This window comes from Biomphalaria glabrata, chromosome 9 (assembly GCF_947242115.1).
Source record: "Biomphalaria glabrata chromosome 9, xgBioGlab47.1, whole genome shotgun sequence".
Lineage (NCBI taxonomy): Eukaryota > Metazoa > Mollusca > Gastropoda > Planorbidae > Biomphalaria > Biomphalaria glabrata.
The window spans coordinates 46,304,092-46,327,316 of record NC_074719.1 but is presented as its reverse complement, the minus strand read 5'-3'; the positions used below and the strand labels follow the sequence as shown (position 1 = coordinate 46,327,316).

Here is a 23,225-nt window from a genome sequence, read left to right as displayed (position 1 = left end):
TTTACTCAAAAAAATTGTACTTTTATTTTTAAAGAGAAAAAATCTATTTAGTATACATATAAGTGGAACAGAATTTAAAACAACAATTAATAAGTAGTTTTATATATTATCACGTGAACTGCAGTACTATATAGTAACCATGGAGCACAACTAAAGGAAGGGGAGATTTTTTGGATTTTTTTTTGTTCACGGAAACCTTTTTTTTTTCTTTAGGCTTTGAATAAGAGATTGATCCTTTACAGAACAATTAGATCAATTATATAATCATTATATAAACAAGTCCTTTTACGTTTACAGTGCCTTTTAATTGTGTAACATTTTAACAAAACATATATACACGGCAAACATTATATACAGATCTCATACTTCACTCGCTGACTTTCTCTCTCTCTTGTTTACACACTCGTCACTTCCCGCAAGTCCCCTACCTCTCGATACCCAACACTTGACCGTGTGTCACGGTTGACCTCACACAGTAACCGTGTCACCACAGTCCTCCCAGGGCAGAGAAAAATTTTGATCGTATCAAAATTTCATGAACCCAATAGTTTGGGTGTACATTAATAATGTTTTACATCGACAAGAAAAAAACAATGACATGTAATTCAATGGCATCTTCAATTATGAGAGAACTGATAACACCTATGACGACGAATAAATCTTCACTAATATGTTATTGCAAGGGACATTATTATTATTATAGCTTTTATATAGCGCTACTTTCATGCTTATAGCATGCTCAGAGCGCTTTGGTCCAATCTCATTTGCTACACTGCTATTGCCTAGATCTACTTACTTTCATATGACGTCTTAAAGCTCAGCTCTGTTTCTGCCAAAATAGCTTTTTTGGCAACATTTGACGACATGGGATTCGCTGATTCTTGCTCTGCATTCATTTGTTTTTCTGGGATGATGGCCTCTTGTCTTGGCCCCTTCATTGCCTCATCTGATCTTTCCAACTCGTTGCCAGGGTCAGCAGAAGCAGCCTCGTTTTCAGCGCTCTTTTTGTTCTCAGTGTCAGCCTCGTTTTCATCAACATCATCCTCATTTGGGTCATAGTCAGACGACTTTCCGATCTGTTGGTCATCCAAGAACTTCAACCCGTCTTGTTGATTGTATTCGATACTACCATCTCCTAATAAAGACCCGCCTTCCTGATTGTATTCGATACCATCCACCGGATTCGATTCTTCTTCCTCGGGAGGTTTAATGCTGTCGTCTGCATTAGAGCCCGCAGCTTCTTTATTTTGATTCTCGTCTTCCGATCTGGGATCGTCGGGTGGTATACTATCCGCTGATTCTGTGTGAGGATCTTTTTTAGCGTATTCGAATTCTGAATCGTCTGGCGGTCTGATGTCATGGATGAAAGGGGACGACACTTTTTCACTGTCCAACCCGCCGCTGTGGTCACTGGGTTCGTTTGGCAGGTTAACATCGTCAACACCTCTGATGCCTTCCTCATCCACATCATCATCATCATCACCGACATCAACAGCTCCTTCTCCAAGACCTGCTTTCAACATCATCTCATTGAGTTCTAGATTCTCATCTTCAATGGCGTCCCTTCTTTCCAAATCCACGGAGTCACCTTCCTGGCCAATATCCAAGCGTCTTTCTTCTGTGTGTGCCGGTTGGGATTGCTCTGGAAGCTCCAATACCATTGGTTTCGACTCTATGGCGGCCTCTGTGTTACGTTCTGTGGGAGTGATTCCAAACTTTGGCATGTTTCTTTTCATCGAGTCACACTGTTCGGGTTTTGTTATCTTCTCGTGATTGGCCAGCATCAGGAATAGTTTTAAAATGGATTTGACATCTTTGTTTGACAGAGACTCAGTCTAATAAAGAATAAATAAACAAGACAAAGAATACAAGCTTATACGAAGTGTAATTGTATTAATTCGTTTGGATCAGTCTCTTGATTAAATTTGTAGGTAGAACTAGGGATTCTAGACCAACAACAATAAATCTGTGCGATTTGAAATATTTTGCCGATTGTATTTTTTTTTCGCGCTATTTCATGCTTTTAGCTTTCTCAATACGCTATAATAATATCTATTGCCTGGACCAGTTTGGAAAATAGAGGTTGAAAAAGGGGGGGGGGGGAAGAAAGGTAAATCTGGATGAATTTTTTTTTTACCGAATTCGCTTTTTAAAAGCTTTTTTTTTTTAAAAAGTTGGAACGACCTGAATTCGAACTCATGGCTCAAGCCTCCTCAAGCCGACATCCTAACCACTCCGCTAGTGAGGCGCCTACGAAAATGACAGTATAGTTATCTATTGATGCATAAAGTGACTTTGAAGCTGCGACCTATAAAGGAGACTAATTCAACTAATACCACCACATCAGTCATGAACGATTTATTTCCCCTGTTCGATACCAAACAAAATAATTAATTACCAATATTTAAATTATTAATTAGTTTTTTTTTTTTTTTTTTGTATTGGTTCTTATGTTGTCAGGTACAATATAGCTTATAATTATTTATAAAAGTGCAAATTTTCAATTTGATCCGAGATTGGGTGTGGAACCTACGTGTCGGCCTCAATAAGAAATTAGGACCTTAGGTTTCTTGTTTCGTTTCGTATATCTGACCCTGTAAACAATACTCGCAATGAAATACTACTTTTAATTTGTTTTTTCCCTAGATCTAACGGATTTTTTATTCCGCCATCTTGTGGGTAACCATGCATGTCAACAATTTGCAAAAGTGCAGATCACGTGAAGATGTTGGACAATCCATTTGACCTCGATCTACTTGCAAATCATTTGATAAATGAACCAAAACAAAATAAAACAGGGGCAAAATGATTCCGACCTTAAGAAACTCCAGGAACTGCTTGACCTCTTCTTCCATCGCCACTACGTCTGCTTCTGTTAGCTTCATCTTAGTAGTGAAAAAATGTTCTCGCTTTTCAAAGTACGATTTGTCAAGAATGGGAAGGTGAAGGTCGCCACCCAAGGCCACGTCTGCTTGTGGCATTCTGTTGTTAGGGACATAAAATATACTGGTTAGTGTTTCATGCTACGAGTAAGACCAAAGTTAGTAAATCTATAGATCTATACTCAAAGTCACGTCAAATTCATAGGATAAGCAGGTGAAGTCACGTCTGCTCGTGGCATTTTGTTATTAGTTTTATAAATATAGGGGCCTACAGCTAGTGTTTCTTAGCATTAATGCTGAAAGATCGTAGCCTATGAGCTATAAGTCAAAATCTAGATATGCGAAGGTCTAACAAATTTCTTTACTGACATTATTTTCGAAGTGCTACTAAATCTACTTCCGGTTCTAAATTTGGTGTAGAGAAATAATGAGTATTACCAGGGCCGGATTTAAGAATGTCCAGGCCCCGGGGCATGATTTCGGTGGAGGCTCCTACAATTTTCTGAAAGCTTGTTATAAAGATCCACTTACGAATGAAAATAGTTCTATCTAGAAATACTCTATCTTTTAGCAGAAAGAAACTGAGTCCTTGTAAATTTAATATCAATTCCTTTTTAAAAATATTTAATATGCATTTTTAGTTTTCAAAAAATATATATTTTTGAGTTTGTGGAGGGTAAGGCCCTTGGTAGACTCACTGTCGTAAATTCGGAGCTGTATTTACTTATTCCGAGTATGCTATAAGCGTACATTTTTTGTCAGCCGTAAAAATGCGAACAAATTAAAATTTCTGAACCGTCGAAATTCAAATATATATTAATTGTATCTCTTTTGTGGGTGCCCCATTTCTTGTGGATCCCTCAGGGCTGTAGCCCCGCTTGCCCTCCCTTGAATCCGGCCCTGTGTATTACTGAAGCAATGACTTAGAAAGGTATCAGTGAGCCGGGATTCAATATTGTGACAGTGACCCATTCCCCCAAAAAGTAAACAGTTCATTGTCACTAACAACAAATCTAGTCATGCAGTTATCAACAAATTTACCAAAAAAGATACTTCGATGTATGTACCACCTTTTACAAGTAATAAAGCCCTTACTTCAATTCAGTAACGACTTCTGACACGCAATAGTGTCATGAAATGACTATTTCCCCCCCCCCCATATTAATCTTGGGGGCGGAGGCAACGAGCCCCATCGAGGCGGCCAGGGCTACCATTTTGTTACGTCACTGAACTGACGTGTGGGCTTCCTACACACGTGACACCATAGCATTGTAGTACAAAAGGGATTCTCACGCGGGGAGGTCAAAGGTCGCAGTCATGGCAATACGGACAGCTTTCTGGGTCTCCTCTGTGACGTCCACACCAGGCAACAACCTGTTGACAGAAAACAGTCGAGTCTTGAATGAGACTAATCTCACTTGAAGCCAGCATAATCACTAATAGTAGATCAAAACTCATTACAGGTCACAAATATGTATAATCAAGATCACTAAATGCCAAAATGGTTGTCGAAGCAAAATGGTTAGTCAAGAGGCGCGGTGGCTGAGCCGTAAAGCGCTTGGCTTCCGAACCGGGGGGTCCCGGATTCGAATCCTGGTGAAGACTGGGATTTTTAATGTCGGGTCTTTGGGCGCCTCTGAGTCCACCCAGCTCTACCTGACACTAGCGGTTGGTCGTTGTGATGGCCACATGATACCCTCGTTAACTGTAAGCCACATAAACAGATGACCTTTACATCATCTGCCCTATACACCACAAAAAAGGGGACCTTTTATTTTTTATATATATTTTACGTCTAATTATAGAAGTGTAGAGTGTGAGTCGGTCATGTAATTTTTCTAGATTTAATTATGCATGTAGCCGATATGGTACCTCTGCAACATAATAAATATGTGTGATTAGAAGTATTTTTACCAATTGTTTTTATTTAGCTTTTAGCTTCCTGAATGCGCCATGATCCTATCACGTGACTGGACCAGGTGTGAAAGGAAGAGGGAAGAAGGGGGTATAATTGTGAATGTTTAAGTGATCTTTTTGGAATGCATACAAAAAAATTCACTCATGACTCAAGATTCATCATGGGGACTAATTCAACTTATATCACCAAATCTGTCAAGTACGATTTCTTTCCCTTGCTCAAGATACCAAAACAAAGTAATTAATTACCAATAGTTAATTTACTGTCTAATTAATTCAATATAAATGTTTCCAAGCATTTAAATAAAAAAAAAAGGTAAAATGTTTACTATTACAACTTTTTACGAAGAAATTCAAATATGTCAATAACTCAAATTTGAAAAACCATCGGAGTTTCCCTTTAACGTCACATGGTCCGCACAGCCCTTTCTTTCTTTCAAATAGTTGCTCCTTGAATAGTTTCATAATAACCATCAGGCTCAGTTATGCTGTGTGTATCTGAGTCACTCTTTTTCTCCATAATGTAAAGCTAATGTAAAGCTAATGTAAAACTAATGTAAAGCTAATGTAAAGCTAATCAACTTACTTCGACAGCGCGACGTCTTCTTCACCTTGAGTCACGGAGAAATCTTGAATTTGCCGAATCAAAATATGAATTATCTGCAGAGAAATGTTCAGGGAAATTATTTTCTTTTCAATTTTCTAATACTTTTCAAATTAAAGATTTCACGCTTTCTGAATAAGATAAGACCAAAATCTTACGTCCCGTTTTCATAATAAGCCAAGCCTAAGGCTGCCTGGTCGTGCGGTTTGCGCGCTGGACTGTCATTCGGATTTATCGACGGTCGAGGGCTCAAACCCTGCCCGCTCCCATCCCCCGTCGTCCTGCGGGAGGTTTGGACTAGGAAGTAAACTATCAACTCTGAAGGAACATCCGAAACATGTAAAACATTTTACAAACAAACATATTCGGAATTAGGATAAGCCTAGACTTTGGTTTGTTTTCTTAATGAGGATAAGCCAAGCCTAAGGCACATATTCGGAACTAGGATAAGCCTAGACTTTGATATGTTTTCTTAATGAGGATAAACCAAGCCTAAGGCACATATTCGGAATTAGGATAAGCCTAGACTTTGGTATGTTTTCTTAATGAGGATAAGCCAAGCCTAATTCGGAATTAGGATAAGCCTAGACTTTGGTTTGTTTTCTTAATGAGGATAAGCCAAGTCTAAGGCACATATTCGGAACTAGGATAAGCCTAGACTTTGATATGTTTTCTTAATGATAATAAGCCAAGTCTAAGGCACCTATTCGGAATTAGGATAAGCCTAGACTTTGGTATGTTTTCTTAATGAGGATAAGCCAAGCCTAAGGCACATATTCGGAATTAGGATAAGCCTAGACTTTGGTATGTTTTCTTGATGAGGATAAGCCAAGCCTAAGGCACATATTCGGAATTAGGATAAGCCTAGACTTTGGTATGTTTTCTTGATGAGGATAAGCCAAGCCTAAGGCACATATTCGGAATTAGGATAAGCTTAGACTTTGGTATGTTTTCTTGATGAGGATAAGCCAAGCCTAAGGCACATATTCGGAATTAGGATAAGCTTAGACTTTGGTATGTTTTCTTGATGAGGATAAGCCAAGCCTAAGGCACATATTCGGAATTAGGATAAGCTTAGACTTTGGTATGTTTTCTTGATGAGGATAAACCAAGCCCAGAAAGAGGAAGATCCCAAAAAATTAAAACTATTTCCACACACTAAAAAATTAATAATGTCTACAGTAGAACAGATTAACAGACACTTAGACCTAATTCGTTTTTATGAAATAACGTCTACAGCTTGATCCGAGTTTGGGTGTGGGACAGACAGACAGACATACAAAAAAAAAGAACGGGGCAATTCTGTATGTATGTCTGATTAACAGATTATGGGAAGCGTGGTCGAGAGGCTAAGTGCGCTTGAACTTGGCTTGTCTTGGCTACCTAGAAGGGGGCTCGAGGTTCGACACCCGACTCGGGCAGAGTTGTGTTTACTGTTTACTGAGCGCCTAAAGGCAGCACGGAAAACCAACTCCTAGATACCCCCCCCCCCCAACTGGTCCAGAAATGAGATTGGACCAAAGCGCTCTGAGCATGAAAGTAGCGCTATAGAAAATCTATAATAATAATTACATGGGATTAAGATAATCTATTTTACTCCATTAGTTCTTAATTCGAACACGGTCGTTGGTTTGCCTACCACTAAACCTTGTAAGGGTGTTCACTTCTAAATGTCGAAATTAAACTTGAATGTAGATGTTTGTAGAAATCAAGTATCAAGTATAATAGTATCAAGAACAATTTAAACAAAATACAAAAAAAAATTACATATCTTTCTGTAACTCGCCTCAAGTTTGTTCTCTCTATGTCCAGTTTCATAGCCCAACTGTGACAGATTTCCTCATCAGAAACTATGCAGCTAATAGAAACAAACTATCCACACACAGTCACACACACATACACACTGGTACATATACATACGTCACTAATCAGCTGCTGTTCTTCTCCGATCACTGACGCCATTTCGAGTTTCTTGACTGTCTCGTTCAGGGCGTGGCTAAGCAGCTGGTGCCAGTATTTCTCTTTGAGATGTATAGGCAACAGACCAAGTCTGTCCAAAACTTCCTAGGACACAGTGAGGGCAGCACACTTCGAATAAACTCGGCATGAATATTATCGGAACATTTATGTTGTGTCACATTATACTTTGTACAAAGCTTACATCAACTCTGTCTGTCTGTCTGGTAAAAAGTTTGTACACGTCATTTCCCAAACACCCAATGGAATCAAGTTACATTTTTGCTCAATCTGACAAATCAAGAATCAATGATAATAATTTTAAAAAAATACTAAATTAAATGTTAGCAATTAATTCTTTTGTTTGGTATCGAGCAGAAGAAAAAAAAAATCGTACTTAACAGATGTAATAGTATAAGTTGAATTAGCTCCCTTGAAAAGGCTTGAGCCATGAATTAACAAGTTTTTTAATACATTAAAACAAAAACGATCGCGGCAACATGTGTGTTAATTGTTGACTGATTTATCCACACAATAATAATAATAATATTAAGGCTTGTCTTCGAGTCCGAAGAATAGTGAGGAATGCAGCCCCAGCTGTGACCTACATATTTTGCCACAAACAGGGCAAGCACAACCATTGTCCGCAGGTGGTCGATTTAGATTTTCTTTTCGCCGTCTGCGTTTGTCCTCGGCAGCAGATTTTCTATTGGTCTCAAATGTGTATCCCGCGGCCTTCGTGAGTGACCTCCAGCTGTCTCGTTCTGAGACCGCATGCAACCAGGTGCTCTCTTTTATGTCAGCTAAGGCAAGTTGGCGCCTAAGCTGGTCTTTGAAGCGTTTCCGTGGGGCGCCTCTGTTACGTCGACCACCTTTTAGCTCACCGAAAAAGACTGCCTTTAGCATACGTTCGTCACCCATACGGGATACGTGCCCTACCCAGCGCTTTTGTCGGACCAAAAGAAGTCCCTCTATACTGTCCATACCGGCGTTGGCAAGGACATCGCTGTTTGTAGTACGGTCTTGCCACCGTATGTCCATGATGGAGCGTAAGCATCTTTGGTGGAAGCAATGGATCATCGTCCTGGGGCTTTCGAAGATCACATAAGAAGTTGCAAAAAAAAAAAATCGTCTCTCGAGATGTAAGCTGCCACTGAGAGACTTAACTGGGTTCTCGTGAAAATAATTTGTACTAACATTACATAAATCTACGTCATATAGAAATGCTTTTATCTCGGACTTGCTGAGTCTGCGATGGTAATATTTTAGATATGGCATAGTGGGAATGAATCGTCATTCTAAAGCCTCTGCAACGTCATGTAACGTCATGTAATTTGAATAAAAGTGTCAGGACGTTATGTAGCTTGTAATTCACGAGTTTGGTCGAGAGACGGCCTGAACACGGTCCTGCAACGTCGTAACCTGTGGCCATTAGAGACCGACAGCTCGTTGCCACGTCGTAAGTCTGTTTTACCTATTGTCAGCATTTTCAAAGCTGTTGACTCTAAAAGTTAGTAATATGTGTTTACGTCTAACAGTGTGTTTAAATCAAACAGTGTGTATACGTCTAACACTGTGTTTAAGTCTAACAGTGTGTTTAAGTCTAACAGTGTGTTTAAGTCTAACAGTGTGTTTAAGTATTACAGTGTGTTTAAGTCTAACAGTGTGTTTAAGTCTAACAGTGTGTTAAAGTCTAACAGTGCACGTCTAACACTGGTAGAATGCTTGCCAAGTAAAAAGTGTCGCAACACTCAGTAGTTCTAAAGCTGTGACTGACCTCCACGAGCCACATGCGAGCACGTGTTGATCCAGTGGTCAGTTGGTGGACATCCCATAAAGTCTTTTTATCAGTTCCCTAGAGTATAAGATATATAAATACATATATAGCAATAGCTATAGACATAAATGTAGCTACAGATATTAATACAAATAAAGACATAGCTAAAGATATAGCTATACATCTAGACATAGATATTGACATAGATATTTACGTATTCGTTTCCAAAGATTGAGTGCCATTTTTCGCATGACTACAAAGTCCAGTTACGACCTGGATATTTTGCTACATTTAATGCAGACAAAGCCGTTGTCCTCATGGGGCCTATTTAAGTTTTCTTTTTATCTTTTGCTTCTGTCTTCGGCGAGAGTTTTTCTTTGGACCCAGAGAGATAGATAGATAGATAGATAGATAGATAGATAGATAGATAGATAGATAGATAGATAGACAGACAGACAGACAGATAGATAGATAGATAGATAGATAGATAGATAGATAGATAGATAGATAGATAGATAGATAGATAGATAGATAGATAGATAGATAGATAGATAGATAGATAGATAGCGTTTGAGTTTTGAGTTTTTGGCACATCGGCACAATTTAGGCCATGTTGTGCCCGGAATCCTTCAAGGATTACTCTCCCTTTACAAGAGCTAAATTCTGTACAGTTAAATCAATCAAAACAAGGTCTATTCACAGTTAAAATAGTAAAGTTAAAAATTTAATAATTTGTAAAAATCTTAAGTAAATATTATAGGGAATGAGAAAGATGTATATGTATCTACAAATACATATCCTTAATCCTTAATATCCTTAAATTTCAAATCAAACCCCACTTATCCTTACTACATGAAATCAAACCCCACTTATCCTTATCAAAGTGAAATCAAACCCCAATTATCCTTATCAAAGTGGAACACAAAAAAAAAAAAGACGCTATTGTCAATACGACAAGTTAAAACTACCGCCAATTTGATTTATTTGAAAAAGAAACTTTGAGAACCTCCAGAGCGTACGTCATTCGTTTCGCGAAGATTTGGTTGCGTTCTACTTTCCTTTTCTCCTTCTCTTCCATCTTGCACAGTATACCAGCTGAAAACAGACATTACCAGAGGATCATTAATCAAAACTACAAGACAATGATATCTGAAGTTTTAGTTTTATACACAAAACGGTGAGATGAACATTGCAGTATTGAGAGATGTGCCAGTGATTTGCGTAGCTTTCCTTTACATAAGCTTTGTTTATATTTAATTTCCTAGCTTTAGGGCAATATTTTATCGTGTTTTGAAAAATAGACTGACAAAACAAGTATATTTTTTATTGGCAATATTGACAATATCTACTATTTATTTTAATCCACACTAATTCTTTTATCTAACTTTACCCTGATCCTTGGCGTAGGATTTGATCATCTTCTCCTCGTACTGCTTCTTCGCTTTCATCACCTCAGCCTCTAGCCTTCGCTTAGCCCTGTCGGCCTCTTCCAGGGCCTTGAGCTGAACTTCCCGCTTCTTTCTCCAGGCATCTTTCTTCTTCAGGTCCAGTTGGTAGAACCTCTGCTCGCGGATGTTATCAATGATGTTCAGCTAGATGTCGTAAAACGGAAGTAGAGAGGTTTGAAAGCAGACGTGAACATGGTGTAATGCAGATGGAAAGATGTCATAAAACGGAAGTAGAGAGGTTTGTAAGCAGACGTGAACATGGTGTAATGCAGATGGAAAGATGTCGTAAAACGGAAGTAGAGAGGTTTGAAAGCAGACGTGAACATGGTGTAATGCAGATGGAAAGATGTCATAAAACGGAAGTAGAGAGGTTTGAAAGCAGACGTGAACATGGTGTAATGCAGATGGAAAGATGTCATAAAACGGAAGTAGAGAGGTTTGAAAGCAGACGTGAACTTGGTGTAATGCAGATGGAAAGATGTCATAAAACGGAAGTAGAGAGGTTTGAAAGCAGACGTGAACATGGTGTAATGCAGATGGAAAGATGTCATAAAACGGAAGTAGAGAGGTTTGAAAGCAGACGTGAACTTGGTGTAATGCAGATGGAAAGATATCGTAAAACGGAAGTAGAGAGGTTTGAAAGCAGACGTGAACATGGTGTAGTGCAGATGGAGAGATGTCGTAAAACGGAAGTAGAGAGGTTTGAAAGCAGACGTGAACTTGGTGTAATGCAGATGGAAAGATGTCATAAAACGGAAGTAGAGAGGTTTGAAAGCAGACGTGAACATGGTGTAATGCAGATGGAAAGATGTCATAAAACGGAAGTAGAGAGGTTTGAAAGCAGACGTGAACTTGGTGTAATGCAGATGGAAAGATATCGTAAAACGGAAGTAGAGAGGTTTGAAAGCAGACGTGAACATGGTGTAGTGCAGATGGAGAGATGTCGTAAAACGGAAGTAGAGAAGTTTGAAAGCAGACGTGAACACGGTGTAGTGCAGATGGAGAGATGTAATAATCTAGACGTAAAGATGCAAAGTAGAAGGAAATAAGTTGTAAAGCAAACGTAAATATGTCATTATGAAGGTGGAAATATATTGTAAAGCAGATGAAAAGATTTTGTAAAGCAAACGTAAATATGTCATTATGAAGGTGGAAATATATTGTAAAGCAGATGAAAAGATTTTGTAAAGCAGAGGTAAATATGTTATAAATAATAAGGCTGTCTTCGAGTCCGAAGATCAGTGAGGAATGCAGTATTTCCCGTGGCTGCGCAGCCCCAGCTGTGACCTACATATCTTGCCACACCCAGGGGAAAGAATAACTATTGTCAGCAGGTGGTCTATTTAGATTTTCTTTTTGACGTCTGCGTCTGTCCTCGGCAGCGGATTTTCTTTTGGTCTCAAATGTGTATCCCGCGGCCTTTGTGAGTGACCTCCCGCTGTATAGAGGGACTTCTTATGGTTCGACAGTTACGCTGGGTAGGGCACGTATCCCGTAAGGGGGACGAACGTATGCCAAAGGCGGTCGTTTTTGGTGAGCTAAAAGGTGGTCGACGTAACGGAGTTGCTCCACAGAAACGCTTCAAAGACCAGCTTAGGCGCCAACTTGACTTACCTGACATAGAAGAGAGCACCTGGTTGCATACGGCCTCAAATATGTTATAAAGCAGACTTAAGATGTTGTAAAGCAGACTAAAGATGTAAAGCAGACTAAAGATGTAAAGCAGACTAAAGATGTAAAGCAGACTAAAGATGTTGTAAGTAGACATCTCTGAATGCAACGTTCAATTGTAAACAGCAATTATTTGTAATTTGTTTAAATTTTTGTGCTGAGCAATCTACAAGACAAGTTTTAATATTTTGTTATCAATCCCTAAAAGAAGTCATTTAACATTTCCTCTTCTTGAGCATGTAACGTTATTTGGACGTCGATCATTTGGTAGAGAGTACTATAGACTTACTGATCAGATTCAGTGACATGATTTGTGTGTAGGATAATAGTCGTGTCACTACGGATGGATCAGTTCTGTTATATGGGGCGATGTGTTTCTACCAAATAATAATAATCTTTCTGTTAATGAAATGTGCCTCGACTGAGTTGCATGCTGGGATATGTTCCTCTACAGAGGTGCAAGCTGGGATATATGCCTCTACAGAGGTGCAAGCTGGGATATATGCCTCTACAGAGGTGCAAGCTGGGATATGTGCCTCTACGGTGATGCATGCTGGGATATGTGCCTCTACAGAGAGTAAAAAAGTAAAGTTCCCCTTTCAGACCTTGTGGTCTATAGGGGAGATGATGTAAAGGTCATCTGTTTCTGTGGCCTACGGTTAACGAGGGTGTCAAGTGGCTAGCACAACGACCAACCGCCTTTACTTTTCCCAAAGTAACGTTAGGTACCCATTAGAGCTGGGTGGACTCAGAGGCGCCCGAAGATCCTGAAGTTAAAAATCCCAGTCTTCACCAGGATTCGAACCCCGGACCCCAGTTCGGTAGCCATGCGCTTTACCGCTCAGCCACCGCGCCTCATTTACAGATGTACAAGCTGGGATATATGCCTCTACAGAGGTGCATTCTGGGATATACGACTCTACAGAGGTGCGTGCTGGGATATGAGACAATGTAAATGTTCTACCCGTCTTTGAGCATCGGACTCGAACTCCTGTAACTTTTGTGCGGCCTTTCTTCTCAGTTTTTCGTCACGTCTCTTCATCTGCTCCAGTTTGTCCTCAGACTTCTGCTTGTCTTTGTTGACTGACTTGCGACGCCCGTCTTCCCATTTCTTAAGTCTTTCTTCTTCCTGGACTTTCTTCTCCTCAAATCTGTAAACAAGAATTCAAGGCTTAGAACTGCAATCAGACAACACAATAATGGTAATAATAATGTTATTGTTAATGATAATATAACAATAATATTAGGAACATTCTCGTTGCCTGTCAGAGAGAGGTACTGCTGCAGACCTGCCACATCACCACAAAATTCCTCGGTGGAAACTGATAAAGGGACTACGATGAATTTTGTTTCCCTTTAACGAAACTCGACCGTGGCTGCGCCAGAGAATGACCACTCGTTCTTTTCTAACATAATAATAATAATAACAATAACAGTAATAATAATAACAATAATAATAATAATAACGAAACGAGTATTCATATTACATTTGTGAAAACCTATAACTATGTGTTCCTCATTTACTCGTCAATGTTGACTGTACTCCCCACGGTGGACATCCACCCTACAACTTAATTAATCCTATTGTCTATTTATGCATTTGTTATTTATTCATATCCATATTCATCTGGACCTACTCACGTCTAGATTATTTCCTTACCTGTGCATATGTACCTGTATATGTGCACATATGTATACATATAATTATGCTTGTTTTTTGCTATGCTGTTACCATGCATCCTTTAGGCCCGAGAATCAGTCTCGCGTGTCTACCCCGTTATTTTCGGCCGGTCGGCCTGCATAGTGATGTGCCCTCTTCTACCCCCCCCCCTTCTTTTTTCTCTTGTCACGGTCCTCTGGTCACGAGCGACCATGGACTTGTTTACCTGTGGGCCAATAAGCTCACAGGGGCTACAACCCTGTAATATGGTCCCCCTGTTTCCCTCCTCATTGATGCCCCTGCCTTGTACATCTATATACGTATTTGTATTATTATTACTATATTATTTGTAGAACAGTTATTATTAGACCTAGTGAAATGCTGATTAGCAAGTATCTTAGTTAGTCTGAGGGAGACGCTCCTATCAAGGACGCGCCCCTCGCCAACCAGCCTGTATGGTTTAATAATCCAGGCTCCTCTCACGTCTCATCTCATAGCCTCCTACTTCAGGGCAGGCTGTTTTGTTGACTGAAGGTAGACCTCAGCAGCTCTCCACACATCCCCGTTGAGGGTGAGTCACTCATCACCCTCGGCCAGAACTGAAGGCATTCCAGACTGAAGTCCCAGGACCGGTCTGCAACTACCACAGGAGTAAGCCCACCACGTGGCATCCTCATATTCATCACACTAGTGCCAGCCTACCTGCAGGGCACCAGCAACTGGCTGCCAGCACAATGGAGCCTCAACTCACCCCACCCTGGAGGAGAACTTTGAATAACAGATAAGTGAGAGACAGCCGAATAAGCAAACCATACACGAATCTTTATGAGCAACATCACGGTGATGATATTATCTTAAACGTTATCATAAAATCCTAAACCATTCTGTACATCCCCCCCCCCTTACTCGCTGATTGTATTTCTTCTTAATTATTCTTTATTAAATATATCTGTTTCTTCCACAAAATCATTAAGCTTTGGGTTTTGCTTGTGCCTGTCTATGTGCCTATATAATACCAACAAAATATTTACCACGTTGTGGCTCTAAGACTTTACCCCTAGGAGTCGCAGGCCACCATCCCCATTGGAAAGGGCAAACAGACCGATCGGCGGACTTATTCCACCACATTAGATAGCTTCCATAGACGTTTAATGTCCAAGCCTAGGTTCCCATATTTTCTTTGTTTTTCCCTTTCAGTTTTTCTTAATTTATGAGACAGTGGTACGGCGATAATGGTAGCGGTTTTTATTTTTTTATCAATAAACAGCAGATCAGGCGATTACCATTTTGTCAGTTAAAATGGGCCTAACCCAGTATAATAATAATAATAATAATAATAATGATATTAAATCAAGACTTAGAACTGCAATAAGCCAACACAATATAACAATTACTGTCTAAAAGAGAGCTCTCTCAAAAGCCACGGGAGAAACAGTTGAGACCCTAATAAAAGCCCTTATTGAAGTAAGACGCAGAAGACGCAGACTTAAATAAGCCCCTGTCTGCATCTGGTGCGGAAAAATATGCTGGTCGCAAATGTGTTGCGTAGTCATGTGAAACACTGCACGCATACTTAATCTTAGAACTAGATGACAATGCCTATATTATATAAAGGACCCAGGAAAGTTGATTAGATATTTGTTAAGGGTAGGGGAAACACTTAGAGACCAAATTTTTTATTTGTGCTTCGAATCTAATGATATTATACAGGAATGTTATGTATGAGTACCCTATCAAATATCTAGAAAAAAAAAAAAGGTTTGAAAATGTTGTTGCTATGGCAACGGCGGCCATTTTGTTTTGTAAACATACTCTTATATAAAAGCTATCTACTTGTGCATTTCTTATTATTTTCTTTTGAAAATTTGCAGGAATGTAGGCAAATATAATTGCTATTGAAGTATCAGATTGCATTTTAAAATTTTATAAAGTCATTAATGCAGATTAAATATATTAACTGTAAAGTATGTAAAGATGCTAGAGAAGCGTAAAGATAGATAGCACTTCAAGTGTAAAGATAAAAGGTGTAAAGATGTTTACTGTAAAGACGAAGTGACCTACTTTCTACGCTTCTCTGCATCTAACTCTCGCGAGGTTTGTCTGGCCTTCAGTAGCTTGTACTTCACTTCCACACCGAACACTTCGGCTTTCAGCTTTCTTTCTTGTAATAAATGTTGTCTCCTGGCCTGCACAGAATGGACTGTGGTCATTTCATTGAGAAGTATAGTTATAGTCGTTTCTAGTATATATGGATAAAGATTTGCTAGTAATGGCAATAACTTTTTTTTATGAAAAAACAACACACACACATACATAAGCAAGTACTATAATTTATTGTATGTGAACATCAATACTGACAATTGGGAAGACCTAGCTCTAGACCGCAACAGATGGAGAGAGACAGTGACAAAAAAAAAAAGCTATGGACAGTGAAAGTACATGGGTCTCAGCTCAGGAAGAAAAACGTACAATCCGAAAAACGGCCAGCTCCTCTACCACCGAAGCCAAAGCCACCTTAACCTGCGCTATCTGTGGACGGTAGTGTCTCTCCAAAATAGGGCTACCACAGCCACATGAGGAAGTGTGCTCTGAGATGGACCATAGTCGTTCTACGACTGAAGGAGGCCAATGGAATGGATGGAGGAAAAAATGGGAAAAAGTCGAAATGTCTGTCAACATCTTATATATATATATAAAAAAAAAAGTATGTTGTTAGTTGATACTCTCCTATGTCTTCTCACTGTCCGTCAGTTATGTCTTATTGGATTTTCTATATAGTCGCTCACCCCTGCAGCGGTAATTTTTCGTTTCATTGTATCCAGAAAAATTCTTGTTTTAATATTTCACCGCTTACGTAGTATGGTCTGTTGTATTTTTTTATGGGTCCGGACGCCTCTTTCTTCTGTCATCGTAGAGCTGATGTTGTATGTCCAATCGCCATACTCTTTCATGACTTTTTATTAGGGATTTGAAATATTTTTGTAGGCGAAAAGTGCTTTTTTTTTTTTTTAAACTTCACATTTCCTTGTCTTCGGGGTCTGCTGTACCAGTACCAAGTTCAGGCCCTTGATTATTTCTTGTGGTCTCATCCAGGGTGATGTATTCATCTCTCTATGATTTGACTCGTCTCACTGTCTGGTACTGTACTCTGTAGGAAGATATTTTTGCAAGCCATGGAAAGTTGAAGTGGCCAAACCAAGTCGCAGCAGTGTTCAGTAGGTCATCGTGACACCCAGTGACGTAGATCTACATCCTCATTACCCCCCCCCCCTCTTCCCCCCTCCCCCCACTAAAAGAAATGAAATCTGAGGAAAAAGAAAGAAAAAAAAATTCTCAGCTGTGCTGTACTTACCAGCGCAGTTTGATCCTCGCCTGGGGATGTCTTGGGCCTGACCAATGCTTTCTGTCTCAGGAAGTAACGATAGTCGTTGAAGTCTTTCACGCTGCACGAGACATTCCCACTCTCTGTGATGAGGTTTTGTTGTACCAGCTGGCAACAGAAGAGCAGAAGTCTGAGATGTTAAAAGTCAGAGAGCAGAAGTCAGAGGCTTTGAAAGTCAGGCTTTGAAAGTCAGAGGCGTTAGAAGTCAGAGATGTTAGAAGTCAGAGATGTTAGAAGTCAGAGATGTTAGAAGTCAGAGATGTTAGAAGTCAGAGGTGTTAGAAGTCAGAGGCGTTACAAGTCAGAGATGTTAGAAGTCAGAGATGTTAGAAGTCAGAGATGTTAGAAGTCAGAGATGTTAGAAGTCAGAGATGTTAGAAGTCAGAGGTGTTAGAAGTCAGAGGCGTTACAAGTCAGAGATGTTAGAAGTCAGAGGTGTTAGAAGTCAGAGATGTTAGAAGTCAGAGATGTTAGAAGTCAGAGATGTTAGAAGTCAGAGATGTTAGAAGTCAGAGATGTTAGAAGTCAGAGATGTTAGAAGTCAGAGATGTTAGAAGTCAGAGGTGTTAGAAGTCAGAGATGTTAGAAGTCAGAGATGTTAGAAGTCAGAGATGTTAGAAGTCAGAGATGTTAGAAGTCAGAGGTGTTAGAAGTCAGAGGCGTTACAAGTCAGAGATGTTAGAAGTCAGAGGCGTTAGAGGCGTTAGAAGTCAGAGATGTTAGAAGTCAGAGATGTTAGAAGTCAGAGATGTTAGAAGTCAGAGATGTTAGAAGTCAGAGATGTTAGAAGTCAGAGGTGTTAGAAGTCAGAGGCGTTACAAGTCAGAGATGTTAGAAGTCAGAGGCGTTAGAGGCGTTAGAAGTCAGAGATGTTAGAAGTCAGAGATGTTAGAAGTCAGAGATGTTAGAAGTCAGAGGCGTTACAAGTCAGAGATGTTAGAAGTCAGAGGCGTTACAAGTCAGAGATGTTAGAAGTCAGAGGCGTTACAAGTCAGAGATGTTAGAAGTCAGAGGCGTTACAAGTCAGAGATGTTAGAAGTCAGAGGCGTTACAAGTCAGAGGCGTTAGAAGTCAGAGGCGTTAGAAGTCAGAGATGTTAAAGGAACAACTGGATGTATAATACTCTGATCGAAACATTAATTATAAGCTCATTTCTTCAATAATGAACAAGATGAAAACATTTTTAAAAGTCGAACAGCTGGATAAAACAAACAAGAGAGCTATGAAAAAAACAACATTAAAGCATATCTAAGGAGAAGAACCGCAAAATCACAGCCACATATCTTAAGGTTTAACTCCCTTTTTCTTTTTTTAATTTTTGGATTGATTCGTGTATTGTCATCGACTAAGAATGATTGTGTGAAATTTCAACTTGATACAAGAATGAGGAGTGGGAGAAAACAAAAACTGTACAAAATGTGCAACCAGACAGACAGACGGACGGAGTGAGTTAATATAATTTTTGTAAAAAAAAGCAGGAGAGTAGAGCCACATAGCTAGGGGAGAGTTAAATGATATAGCACAGATAGACAACAGCGTTAAAAAAATATTCGTGCCACAATATTTTTAATATAGTATACTTTACAAGGATGATCACTCTCCTCACCAATTAACTCTCTCACACTAACACCAAAAAATTCAGATTCAAGGAACACGCGGGATGTCACTAATACCAACAACACACAGAGTTGTACCTGCTGTCTGAGGTGAGGTTTTGAGAACCATTCCTTCAGCAGAGGGTCGTGAAGAGACTTGTACTCACTTTTGATGGTCCTGTTATAAGGGTCTGTCAGGTCGAAGTCTGCCCGCTGGGCACTCTTGTAAGCCTAGCGAGGATTTAGTTATAGTTAAATGTATGAATTACTGGAAGGAAGACCGCTGGGAGGGATGATCCTTCAATCTAGTAGCTGGCTTATATGTTTAAAGACTAGCCGGATATGACCCGCGCCTGAGGGCTTTTGTTTGGGTTTGACTAATCTAGTGGATTGGATTTAGATATATGTCAAACATGGCGAATGTTTCCTTAACATTAAAAAATATTTTTTCCGCGAAAAATGGGTTTACCAGTTAAGCCGACCTATTGATATCTAACATAACATACTGTGAAAACGGGTTTACCAGTTTAGCCGACCTATTGATATCTAATACAACATACTGTGAAAACGGGTTTACCCGATTTGTTAAAAAAGTTTCATTCTTAAATAGAGATAAATTTAGTTTTTTTTTTTGTTGTTTTTTTTTTCAAGGCCTTTGGGTTGTGTGAGGGACATTAAATATATACTTCGGTCTCAGCCATGATCAAAGAAACATTTGTACCACGTTTTATCAAGATAGCTCAAGCGGTTTTGATTTCTATGCGGGACATAGGCCTACATATATACATACTCCTTACATTCTACTTTATATATTAGATAATGACAAATAATACATCCCTGTATGCTTTCTGTGTAAATATATATGAATCTTCAACTTAGATGTGCCATTGGATCTTATAGCTGTGCGAAAGGTGGACATGCCTCGGACGCTTACATGTCTTACCAATCGCAATATACAGAGGCAGCTTTTGGGCAGCTATCTCCTCTGGACCCTCGCCTGAGGCAAGTCCTGATCGGGAGATTCTTCAGTTTTACTTAGCCTTCAAAATACAGTGAAAAAAGAGAAGAAGAAATGAATGAGCGGAGAAAAGAATAAATGAAAGAAAGAAAAAAAAAAGAAATGTTGACATTGTGTTTATGTGTATGTGTTTGTTATTAGTATGTAGAGTTATTCCCCTTGGTAAGAAAGTTCATATCATAGTGTTGTGTGTAACCTCGTACTGTGAGAGTGTGTAAATAAATTGACTCATGAATCTGGCGTTATAGTGTTGGCGTTGTTTATGGTTTTTAAGTGTAGCGTTTCTAGTTTAACAATGCTTTTGTCAATGTCACCTGGGGCGGACTGGGTGTCAAAATCGGCCCGGGCATTTCTATAAAATTCTCCCCACAAATTCTCTATCATGTGATGGGCATCTATGTCTAGGTGTATCGGTCCTTAAAAATCATTGTTAAGTTTGATAATGTATCGATATGCATGCATACAGTGAAATATATATCTTAATAAGCAATATTGCGTCTTTTTAAATCAGCAATTATGTAGGCCCTAAAAAGATGAAGCCTACTAGTAGCACTGTCTACATTCTGCATTTTTTTTTCGGAAAATGTGTTTGATTAAAAGAGTATTACACTGTTATGTCTGTGAAAGACTTTTTGTTTAAACATGACGCTCAGATGGCCTTTTATAAAAAAAAAATAATAACAACATAATAAGGATATTATAAAACCTTTAACAACTTGATATGTGCCATAGTGGCTTCGATCAGGCCATTTCCGTGGCCCTACCGGCCCATTTGAGTACCGGCCCATCGGGCATTTGCCCAAATGCCCATATAGCCAGTCCGCCCCTGAATGTCACCATCCGCTCATCATACAAATGACTGGCATCGTCGCATCTGCCAGACATTTTAACTCTTTCTCTCCTAATTCACGATACCATCGTTGATTTGACCCCATTACATTTACATTAATTTTTGGTTTAAAAACGTGGTTTGTTTTATATAAAAAAGAGCATGCATTCTCCTATAATTCTATACCAAAAGTAACGTTTTCTGATTACAAACAAAAATGCTAATGAAGTTTAATCACAACAGTGTAGAATGTACAAATGCGAAAAATGAACAATTCTCTCAGAACATGGAAAATATTTACGGAGAAAAAGAGTTAAAGTAAGGTACAAAACCGTGACAGACTATAACATTTATCATTCGAAAGTAATCAAGCGCCCAAATGTATTAAAGATGTTAGGTTGTGTACCCTTTAAAGCATTAATGGGGCATGTATGTACAGCATTAGCGATGGGCAAAGCCGTGAGCGCGTATTGATATGGTATATGTTGAGAGTCTTGTGATATAACTTGAGACAGTGGATCCACCGTAGGCACCAGGAGGATTACTAACTCAACACACACCAATAAAAACTTTAAATCTTTCTTCCCAGAAAAATAATAATTAAAAATATAGGCCTACAGGCTTTCAATTAATTGTTGGCCGCCTGCGATCATAACGACTATGTTTGATCTCGTAGAACTGCAGCCCAGCTATAGGACAATAGAACACTGAACTTAAGGAATTTTTTTTTAATTTTTTTACGGAAATGTTGAGAAATAAGAGATTGTCTCATTACAAAAACAGTTAGAGCAATTATATATTCATTATAACACATTAGTTAGGCCAGGTTCACATCTAACTTCACAATCACTTTCAACTATCTTTTGATCTGCTGGACCGCTGGGGCACCACACAAGATCCGTCAACCTTCCTTCTCCATTCTTCTCTGACATTTGTCTTTGATAGAATTTCATTCTGATGTTCTTTCTGAAAATATTGAAACCAGCCTTTTTACCTGACTGGGTGGACCACATCATGGGCCGACTTAGAGTTGTGTCTCCACACAAACTGTCTTTGTAAACCTTGTTATAGGTAATGATGCGCTTAAAACAATTACTAGGTCTAGCATTAAAAACATTGCGGAACCAATTTCAATTAATAACCAAATGAAATCACAAGGATTTTGGAATTATCTTTCAACTCATTCAAATCTACTAGGTCTCACCATCTGGTCTACACACACTCTCGCCTCGCGCACTGCGAAATTCCGCCTCTGAAAATTGACCTTTAAACTCAACTACACGATTTAGAAAAGTCTGTATTTAAATGTCAACTAAATCTAGTGCTATTTTAAAATCAAAATGAATTTACCGGCTGGCAGATTTTGGTAGTGACAAACGTTACTTCTCCTTTAGGGGCGGGGTTCACAGGGAACTTGGCGTCCATAGGCAGGGTTTGCCATCGGGGTAGAGGGGAGCCGGCTTCGGGAATAGGGTGCTCAACTCCATCGGGTTCCAGTCTGACTCGAGGGAGCAGAAGTCGATCCATTGGTAGCCTACGCAGTGTGGAAGAGAGGTGAAGGTCAGAGCAAATGAGGACTCATTCATTTATGACGTCTGCACGGGAAATAAATTTGTGTGTGTGACAGTGAACTTTATTTGACCCTTTTTTGATATTTGGTTAAACTAAAAGTAAATTTTTTCACCCATTCGAAATTCTGCCAAGTCGCTGGTTTTCTTGGCTGGCTCAGGCAACCCATTCCATGCTCCAATAGCACTAGGGAAGAAGGAGCATTTGTACAAATTTGTCCTAGCATAAGGAACGAGGAATGTGCCTTAGATGTAACTTAATACCCTTCTTTTTTTTTTTTGAAGGAACTTAAATAATTATAGGCCCAGAAGAATTTTTTTTCAAGTTTCATTAAAACATTTTGCATCAAATATGATGTATGATATAATCGATTTACATAGATCATGAGTTAGAATTTAACTTTAGATTGTTATCTAGATTTAGATTCGTTTCTTTATCGAGGCCTTCAGATGAACATAATCTTTAAATTGTAATAGGGAAAATAAACACTTTTTGTTTTCAAGACATTAAAAAAACAAAAAGAAATGTACCGCAGTACCAGTAATGTAAATCTAGATCTATACTATAAGGTAAACATTGAGTGCTAATTAAACTCTAAAAGCCTTACTAACTTACGCTTGAATTCCCAGAATAGAAAAGTTGTGGACACAATCTTTCGGGCTAGATCTATTATTGAAACTTAAATGGTAAGAATCATTCAATGGGAAATCCCATCTCAATGCGTAATATTCAATTCAAGACATTTCTGACCAAAAAAAATATTTAAATAAATGTGATAATAGAAGAGATCACAAGACAGCTGGACATTAATCATAACGACCGCAGGATACAAGTTTGAGACCATAAAGACAGACTTGCGATGAAAAGGAGAATCTAATCCGGCAGACAGTGGTTACCGGTATATCTGCGCTAGATGT

General features: G+C 39.1%; 1 protein-coding gene across 1 annotated transcript in view; it reads right to left on the bottom strand.

Moving 5' to 3' along the window:
* The window catches only part of LOC106053463 (uncharacterized), a 64,786-nt gene extending 41,745 nt beyond the window's left edge, over window positions 1-23,041 (bottom strand). The window contains exons 1-14 of the mRNA XM_056040757.1: window positions 22,924-23,041; window positions 22,090-22,273; window positions 18,992-19,123; window positions 17,268-17,405; window positions 15,977-16,101; window positions 13,220-13,406; window positions 10,527-10,728; window positions 10,143-10,231; window positions 9,137-9,214; window positions 7,324-7,467; window positions 5,386-5,459; window positions 4,176-4,256; window positions 2,817-2,982; window positions 797-1,835 (exon numbers count right to left, since the gene is read on the bottom strand). Coding sequence (XP_055896732.1) covers window positions 797-1,835; window positions 2,817-2,982; window positions 4,176-4,256; window positions 5,386-5,459; window positions 7,324-7,467; window positions 9,137-9,214; window positions 10,143-10,231; window positions 10,527-10,728; window positions 13,220-13,406; window positions 15,977-16,101; window positions 17,268-17,405; window positions 18,992-19,123; window positions 22,090-22,266 — 2,632 coding nt within the window. The 5' untranslated portion in view covers window positions 22,267-22,273; window positions 22,924-23,041. The remainder of the gene's footprint in view (window positions 1-796; window positions 1,836-2,816; window positions 2,983-4,175; window positions 4,257-5,385; window positions 5,460-7,323; window positions 7,468-9,136; window positions 9,215-10,142; window positions 10,232-10,526; window positions 10,729-13,219; window positions 13,407-15,976; window positions 16,102-17,267; window positions 17,406-18,991; window positions 19,124-22,089; window positions 22,274-22,923) is intronic.
* Between the last annotated feature and the right edge of the window lie 184 nt (window positions 23,042-23,225).